The following is a 9,110-nucleotide window of genomic DNA, read 5'->3' on the forward strand; positions in this document are numbered from 1 at the left end:
GGTCTCAGTTACGTGCGAAGCACAGAGCCAAGCATTAGTGATGGAAAACAATTAAACGAAATGGGAATATGATGGGAAAACACACCAATGGACTTCTGAGGACATGGGATGGATGGATGTACGGGTGCGTGGACAATGTGAGTGTGGATGCGCGAAGTGCGCAAATGTACAAGGCCGTGCACAAAATCTTCAAAATAAAACAAGTGCGCTAAATGCGCTAGATGTATCCTGTGGATTAGAGCTGGAGTTTGTAAGGAAAGTGGGTGAATTCAGAGGGAAGTGTCTGTGGAGATGCAAGTCTCTACAATGTGTTCCTAATTGATGGCAGGGCAGTGTCATGGAGCTCGAAGAAGCAGGAGCTCATTACTCTCTCCACCACAGAAGCCAAATATGTTGCAGCCACACACGCTGCTAAGGAGGGAATCTGGCTGCACCACTTTGCCAGTGAAATATTCTGTTCATTAGTCCACCCCATCACCCTCCATTGCAACAACCAGTCAGCTATTGTGCTAGCTAAGTCTGGGGCGGCTGGACAAAACACATAGACATTAGGTATCATTTCATCTGGTTCTCTGTTGAAAAAGGCTCAATTTTATTAGTTTATTGTCCTACAGACACTATGACCGCAGATACTCTTATCAAACCCCTTCCTAGTCTCAAAGCCGAGTACTTCGCCTCCACCCTCGGACTTCACTCAGTTTGAGGGGGAGTGTTGAATATCAAATGTTTGTTGTCATCCTTCAATACCACTCACTTATCTAAGTAGTAGAAATTCTCGTTCATTCATTTACCTGCCGCTTTCCTCAGTTGACTCTGCTAGTCGCTGAGGTCAGTATCCATTTTGTATGTACTATGTATACAACTAACACCATCTGCAGACGTTGTTGCTGCAGGTACATTGAATACATTAGTTGACTCCGCTAGTCGCTGAGATGTTGTTGCTGCACAGCCAGCAATAGCTAAAAGCACACAATGAATCAAAACATTGATATATCCCACCTTTGCAGTAGTTATAACATATTTGATGTATCAAGATGGTGTTGGATTTAGATTATTTAGATTTCCTTATCGAGTTTCGACTCAGAATGAGCCGATTGTGGCTTAAACTTTATTTCGCCGTGATTACATACAGTAGCGATATTTTTGTATACCTTACGTGTTTACAACAAATTCACCGTGCTACCTGCTGCTGAAAATTCTATAGATGGCTTCATGGACTCAGAAGCTCAGAAATGGTGCTCACAAAGCTTCAGGTCAGGTGGCTGTGATTTAAGGTTTTTCGCTTATGTAAAGTTGAGCCCGGTTTTGCATGTCCAATCCATATTCTAGGACAAATGATCAACCAAGAGTGTCTGCAACTCTTTTTCACATTTTTAAATTCATACCAGTGTACATATTATTATGGACTAGTTCTCTTCCAACCCTGAGTTCTGCACAACCAGTTCTACTGTAGGGATGTTCAATTCTAAAATGTCGTCGTCAATGTCGACTTGACCTTACGGCCGTCCTCTCGTACATTACTTACGTGGACCCTGAACCTTTCCTGATTTAGTCGTCAAACCTTGCGTCTACCACTCTACCGTGACTAAGTATCTTGTCACTATCCTTCCGTGCAATTGCTGTTAGAATGTCTCCCATGCGAAGGTTTAACCGACACGGTAGCGGCTAAATCAGGAAAGGTTCAGGGTCTGCGTAAGTAGTTTACGAGAGGACGGCCGTAAGGTCAAGCCGACATTGACGACGACATTTGAGAATTGAACATCCCTTGTTTTTGGCAGAACTCGTCAGTTCTGCCCACAACACTATTCCCACGACTCGCGCTCAAATCCATTGAAATTAATTTTTTATCAATTAGCATCTCCGCGATCGTCAAGAGTCTCAGTAGCAGTCATCTCCAGTTGACACAAAAGCTCCGAGTTCTGCCAACAATACTACCAGCGCATAGGTCATATATTAGGTCGCGGTTCATGATGAATATCGAATTATCTTCCCTCAAACACTGCACTGTACAATTTACTGAGTGACACAAGAAGTGATGTCCAAGGAACTTACTACTCATTCATCATTCTCTCAAGATCACATTGACCTGGACTCGGAGAAGGCTAAGCCCCATGATTTGCAGCGCAGTCTTTGGCGCTCCATCTTTATCATTGCGACCTGCACCGCTACCATGTTGGTCAATGTATGCCTTCATCGAAATCATATTCTGCGACATTTTTTAATAACCGCTTGCTGATTACAGACCGTTAATACTAGTGCTGTCTCTGTCTCGCTCCCAACTATTCAAAAGGACCTCAATATCAGCGAAGAACAGCTGCAGTGGCTCATATCTGCCTATGCCCTTAGTTCCGTGCGTCATCGTCCCTTTTCATCTTTCCGCATTCCTCCGCCTTATATCTTCCTTAGGGGTGCTTTCTCCTGTTCTTCGGGAGATTAGCCGATATATATGGTTGCAAGAAGGCGTTCATGATCGGCACTCTCTGTCAAGTCGCATTTTCGCTTGGTTGTGGCTTTGCACAGAGTGAGTCTCACCTATCTGTCAGTCAGCTCCATCCATTTACACTGCTATGACAGATGGTATTACCCTCGTCATTTTGCGTGCCTTCCAAGGTATTGGAGCTGCCGCTACAATACCGTCTGTAGTGAGTGTTTTTCATACTTTGAACTAGAATTATCTTTATGCAGCTTGTCAGCTCGGTATCCTGGCGCACGCATTCCCTCCGTCTAAAATGCGTTCAATAGCTTTTGCAACATTTGCGGCGGGTGCTCCGATCGGCGGCGCATTTGGCATGGTCGCCGGCGGTATCCTCGTACAAGATTCCTCGTGCGTCGTAAATTGTTCATGTGAGACGCTGGATTTTTCATGTCCTTATAAAGGGCACGCTGGCGTTCGCCATTCTATCTGGTTGCTGGAATGACTGCCCTAACGGGTATCTCCGGCTTGATTTCATTCGATGCAGATGTTACTTCGATCGAAGCTGTCGACTGGATCGGTGCTTCCGTCGTTACGGTTGGTTTGGTCCTGATTGTATTTGTACTTGGTCAAGGAGAGGTTGCTTCTCAAGGCTGGAACACTCCATGTAAGACTTCTTTCGTGTCACGTATTGTTAATTTGCATAACCATCGCCAGACATTGTTGCCCTTTCTGTCGTCGGGATTATCATGGTTTTGTTGTTCCTTGTTTGGGAGCGATACTTGGAGCAAGCTACAGCTGATCCATCAAGAGCACTGTCCGCATGGACGCCACCGCCATTGATGAGTGTCTCGCTTTGGACGCGAGGAAACGGCCGTATGGCTGGTATTCTCGCTACGACATTTTTTAATAGCTGTGCTTTCATAAGCTGGACCTTCTGGGCTCAGGTGTGTCCACGTTCCGCTTCCCGGAGGAACGATGACGCTGACTACCCTCCATTCAAGTTGTTTTATCAGGACTACCTGTTACTCACACCTATGCAGACTATGCTCCGGTTCCTCCCGATGTTCGTCGTCGGCTGTTTGTGTAATCTCTTGGTTGCAATGTTTGTTAGCAAATTGCCTTTGGTCATCTTTGCAGGTACGACTCCGTGCGAGTAATATGAATATTGCAACATGTATGACTGACTTGTCCTCCAGTCAGCGGAACGCTACTGACAGCATCGGCCGCCGTTCTATTTGCGCTGATCGACCCGGCTGCAACGTATTGGGCGTTCGGCTTCCCGTCTGCAATTCTTGTCGTGTTCGGAGCTGATTTTGTGTACACTGCCGGTACGATTTTCGTCGCCAAAATTGCGCTCCCACACGAGCGCAGCGTGGCTGGAGCTCTGTTTCAGACCATGGTACAGGCAAGCATCATCAAACCAACCGATGTTGTCCAGTTCTAAGCTCAATTTCTTTGGAATAGCTTGGCTTTGCAGTGGGACTTGCTGTATCTACGCTTGTATTCAACATCGTGGTGAAAAACGAGTCTGCTCACCTTGGCGTGACTGTCAACTCTGCTGGCACCAACGCGCCTCCTTCCGCACAGCTCAAGGGATATAGAGCTGCCCAATGGACCTGTGCTTCGTTCGCCCTTATGGGTGAGTATCGCAAATTCGGCATGAGCCGAGACTGCCTTATTGATGATTTGCCCTGTCATGATTGATAGCTGCGCTGCTGGCAGCGCTTTCTCTTTACGGCGTTGGGATTATTGGAGAAGACAAGAAAACTCTCAAGCATGTCGACAGTGACCAGACAATTGCGGAACGGTTCGAAGCCGAGGCCAAATAGATACATCCATTCATTTAAACCATCCACCAACGACACATGGCGTCATCCTACCATCGTCCCATTCCTCACTCGATCATATACTCGTTCCCAAATCAAACTACAATTCAAGGTTGGGCTAATTCTCTTCTACGAGCAATGCTCTATACTACCCTCGTTTCTAGCATTACATTTTTCTGTCCTTACATGTAGAGCGTCCATACTTATCTTGCACGGTATATGATTACAAGTAGCGTGGCTTTCTAGCGGTTATTCATTTATCCAACGTGCAGTGACTGTATCCAGATTCTTTTTCCCCTACCCTTGGCATGTACTTCGTGACAAGGCATCAACGTACAAGTGTCTCTATATCATCATCGTACAGCTGAATTGAATCCAGTGTTTTTAAGATTCGTTTGATTTCATGCGGATAGATGTGTCGACATGCACCAGTACACTCGAGCTCGACTTGAAACATTTTGTGTGAGGGACTTTACTCCTACATATCCTCGACTGCCACCAGAAAACTGTAGTAATTGGCAGATTTTCTTAGTTTCCTCGAGTTCTCCTATATGATTTGTGTAAGAACCAAGGTACTTGGCCAAGATCAACAAGTTATCGTAAGTAACCACATGACCATGGAATGAAGAAGGTTCGCAATACTACTTGTACTTTTGGACAGGACAAGCACAGTGGGTAATGAACCGAGTACATGATTATCTCCCAGTCTCGGGAAAAGAACTCTTTGTGAGAGTCATGTACCAGTAGCAGAAAAAATGTATCTATTGGCTGTTAGCTTATTGTACAATATCTGGAACGGTTCACATGTCTCAGGTAAAGAACCGAGATGTTGAGGCATTATACTCGTAGCTTGTTTTATGGACATTAGCGTAGGGATGAAAAAAAAAATATACCGAAAGAGAAATATATGAACGAGCACAACTTGTCCCGGGACCCGCTCGAGCTTCGATAAGTTACCACGTGGTGTAGCCAAGGAAGTACGGAGTTTGAAAATTTGCAGTTTAGGCGGTTTTCGGCATAACATAATGCTAAAGATAGATGCGAGGGATGACAGGGGAGACTGAGTGAACAGGTATATGTGTCGCTCTGAATGTCCCACAAGACTGTCAATTCACGATATTTTCTCTGGTATCCGAAGTTTCGAACGAATATTCAACGAAGATGCGAGGATATTAATTAATAATTGGACATGCATTGCTACCGCAGGGAACTAGACGTTGGCCCGAACAGCACTTAAAAATAAGTTGCTTCGTTCCACGATGCACACTGGATCATCCTCCCTCGAGGCTCGCACCGTCAATTTCCCAGGAAACAATGTCCAAGGAGCTCATTCGTACTTGTTCACCAATTCGTCAAGATCTCACTAGCCTCGAGAAGGCCAAGCACCATGGCATACAACGCAGTCTTTGTCGCTCTATCTTCGTCATCGCGACCTGCACAGCTGCAATGATGATCAACGTATGCCCTCAGCGTATTCATACTCTGCGATATTTTTTCGTGACGTGGCTTACTATTTGTTATTGACCACAGGTCGCTAATAATAGTTCTGTCTTTGTCTCGCTCCCAACCATTGAGAAGGACCTCAATATCAGAGAAGAACAGCTGCAGTGGATCGTATCTGCTTATTCACTCAGTTCCGTACGTCCTCGTTTCTTTTCATCTTTCTGCATTCAGCCTTATACCTTCCTTAGGGATGCTTTCTCTTGTTCTTTGGCAGATTAGCCGATATCTATGGACGCAAGAAGGCGTTCGTAATTGGCTCTCTCTGTCAAGTCGCATTTTCTCTTGGTTGTGGCTTTGCACAGAGTGAGTGCCACCTATCTGTCGGTCAGCTCCATTCCATTTACACTCGCAGGTGGTACTACCCTTGTCATTTTGCGTGCCTTTCAAGGCAGTGGAGCCGCCGCTACAATACCATCTGCAGTGAGTATACTATATATCTTGGACTGGAATTCTCATGCAGCTTGTCAGCTCGGTATCCTGGCGCACGCATTCCCTCCGTCTAAAATGCGTTCAATAGCTTTTGCAACATTTGCGGCAGGTGCTCCTATCGGTGGCGCATTTGGCATGATCTTCGGTGGTATCCTCACACAAATATCCTCGTGCGTCATGAGTTTCTTATGCGAGACGCTGAATTGTTGATGTCTACATAAAGGACGCACTGGCGTTCCCCATTCTATTTGGTTGCTGCAATATCTGCTATAACAGGTATTACTGGCATGATTTCATTCGATGCAGATGTTACTTCGATCGAAGCTGTCGACTGGATCGGTGTTTCCCTCGTCACGGTCGGTTTGGTCCTGATTTTATTCGTACTTGGTCAAGGAGAGATTGCTTCTCAAGGATGGAAATCTCCATGTAAGACTTCTTCTGTGTCATATATTGCTAAATTGCATAATCATTGCCAGACATTATTGCCCTTCTAATCGTCGGGATTATCATGGTTTCATTATTCCTTCTTTGGGAGCGACACTTGGAACAAGCTATGGATGATCCATCAAGAGTACCGTCCGCATGGACACCACCGCCGTTGATGAGTCTCTCGCTTTGGACGCGAGCAAAGGGCCGGATGGCCATCATTCTCGTTATTGCATTCCTGAATTGGAGTGCCTTCATTAGCTGGACCTTCTGGGTTCAGGTATGTCCATCTTTCTCTACCCGGCGGAACAAGGACGCTGACTATCCTCTGTTCAAGTTGTACTATCAGAATTACCTTTTACTCACACCTATACAAACTATGCTCCGGTTCATTCCAATGTTCGTCGTCGGCTGTTTGTGCAACGTCTTTGTTGCCATGTTTGTTGGGAAATTCCCTTTGGTCATCTTTGCAGGTACGGCTCTATGTGAGGAATACTGTAACACGTGGGGCTGACTTGTCGTCCAGTCAGCGGAACGCTACTGACAGCATTTGCTGCCATCCTGTTTGCGCTGATCGACCCCACCGTAACGTATTGGGCGTTCTGCTTCCCGTCCACGGTCATCGTCGTGTTCGGAGCTGATTTTGTGTACTCTTCTGGTACAATTTTCATCGCCAAAATCGCGCACCCACACGAACGCAGCGTGGCTGGAGCTATGTTTCAAACTATGGCACAGGCAAGCATTATCAAACCAACTGATGCTGTTCTGCTCTCAGCTCAATTTCTTTTGAATAGCTCGGCATTGCAGTCGGACTTGCTGTATCTACGCTTGTGTTTAACATCGTCGTGAAAAACGAGTCTGCTCGCCTTGGCGTGACTGTCAACTCTGCTGGCACCAACGCGCCCCATTCTGCACAGCTTAAGGGCTATAGATCTTCGCAATGGACCTGTGCTTCATTTGCGCTTATGGGTGAGTACCGCGAATTTGGTCTGGGTTAAGGGTACCTTGTTGACGATTTGTATTGTCACGGTCGATAGCTGCGCTGCTGGCAGTGCTTTCCCTTCACCACGTTGGGATTGTTGGAGACAAGAAAACCGTGAAACATGCTGACAGTCATCATACAATAGCTGTGCGGTCCAAGTCCCAGGACAGCTAAATACACTCATTTCAAACATGGTACTATGCTGTTATGCTGCCGTCGTCTTACCCCCTCCACCATCCACTCATGTTGACGTCTCCTCGGTTCCCGAATCAAACAATCATCTACCATCAATGTTCCATACTCACTACACTTCTTTCTCGCCGCATATTTTTCTGACCTTAGCTATAGAGCATCACCTTCTCACCATGTTCCCCATGACGAAATCATCGTATGTAAAATGGAATCTAGCGTTCTTCGAGACTCGTGCCTTTTTAATGCCATGCTGATAATGTGTCGACTGAATGGGCCATGAGATGAGTGGATACAGTTTGTGTGAGAGATCCTACCCCTCGGCTGATACTGTCTTTTGGTATAAGGTGAACCGTACTAGTTTTGGGATGTCGAATGTAGCAATCCGAGTCTGGACTGAGGACAACAATCAGGCATGCGTCTACAAGCCAGCAACTTGCGACCCGGGCTTACGATTGGGCATTGTCGACGTTGAACAAGCATATTGTTCCAACTCGCATATGTGCCAGTAGCGCAATGTGTCCATGGCTGGCCGGTCCGTTGGGTAGTCCTGGCTCGGGTTCGAGGGCGAGGAAGTACAGTCACCAGGACGAAAATTTGTCCGAAGCGGACCTGAAATGGACTGCGGTAACTTTAACCTGGGACTAATCTTTGCTGAGGGGTATGAGTCGCCACTGGTGGACCTTGTCCTCTCCTGAGGTAACTCGGGCTCTCTAGGATCATATTCATTTCGATCGCAGCACAGATGGGCCGACGAAGTTAGGTTGAGGGCGCGGCCGACCAATCCTGGCGAACAATACATTCAGGACGGTATTCACAAGGTGCTTAGTGAAAGGTACACCGTCATCATCATTACTGGGTTGAAATTTTGAAATTTGAAATGCTGACCACAATGAATACTGCAGTTGCCTGATTGGGGTGACGTTATTGTCAAGCCTCCGCGTCACAGGACACTTTCAATGATATTTCACGCATTTGCCACCGCTTACTGGTCTATTGTCTACGTCAATGAAATCTCCAATGACGGGCGCGTGACAAGGCACAGTCAGAGAGCGGTATTGTGACAAATAGGACGGAACATACGGGAATTTTTCAATGTTTTCTCCATGGTGAAATTTTTTACATCCGAAAGGTATATAAGCTCGCGATGTCCAGCAACCCAAGTAACATTTGACTATCGTCTACCAGCAGTTCATCCAACTGCCATCCCTCATACAACACCTTCGACTACTCGTAAAAGTCGCGCCCTAGTCTTGTCCATATCCCAAAAAACAATGGACTCATTCTCAAACATCTTCGTTATGTTGTCCGCTTCAGATTTCGACAGTGAGAGGAACCC

The 9,110-nt window shown here is 46.2% G+C and overlaps 2 protein-coding genes across 2 annotated transcripts; both read left to right on the forward strand.

Moving 5' to 3' along the window:
- Nucleotides 1–1,623: 1,623 nt before the first annotated feature.
- Nucleotides 1,624–4,630, forward strand: EDB93DRAFT_1146536 (major facilitator superfamily domain-containing protein). The gene is made up of 11 exons (XM_041449500.1): nucleotides 1,624–2,182; nucleotides 2,243–2,350; nucleotides 2,407–2,521; nucleotides 2,575–2,642; nucleotides 2,694–2,824; nucleotides 2,878–3,080; nucleotides 3,131–3,360; nucleotides 3,418–3,553; nucleotides 3,613–3,821; nucleotides 3,881–4,055; nucleotides 4,124–4,630. Exons 1-11 carry the CDS (start codon nucleotides 2,036–2,038, stop codon nucleotides 4,243–4,245), a joined length of 1,644 nt encoding a protein of 547 aa, XP_041307664.1. The 5' UTR covers nucleotides 1,624–2,035; the 3' UTR covers nucleotides 4,246–4,630.
- A 666-nt stretch (nucleotides 4,631–5,296) lies between these two features.
- EDB93DRAFT_404012 (major facilitator superfamily domain-containing protein) lies at nucleotides 5,297–8,045 on the forward strand. Its single transcript, XM_041456281.1, has 11 exons — nucleotides 5,297–5,700; nucleotides 5,773–5,880; nucleotides 5,934–6,048; nucleotides 6,098–6,165; nucleotides 6,214–6,344; nucleotides 6,398–6,600; nucleotides 6,651–6,880; nucleotides 6,938–7,073; nucleotides 7,127–7,335; nucleotides 7,395–7,569; nucleotides 7,638–8,045. The coding sequence occupies exons 1-11, from the start codon at nucleotides 5,557–5,559 to the stop codon at nucleotides 7,754–7,756; spliced, it is 1,638 nt and encodes a 545-aa protein (XP_041307665.1). The 5' UTR covers nucleotides 5,297–5,556; the 3' UTR covers nucleotides 7,757–8,045.
- The last annotated feature ends 1,065 nt before the right edge of the window (nucleotides 8,046–9,110 follow it).

This window comes from Suillus bovinus (genome assembly GCF_016758785.1).
Source record: "Suillus bovinus strain UH-Sbo-P2 chromosome Unknown EDB93scaffold_28, whole genome shotgun sequence".
Taxonomy (NCBI): Eukaryota; Fungi; Basidiomycota; class Agaricomycetes; order Boletales; family Suillaceae; genus Suillus; species Suillus bovinus.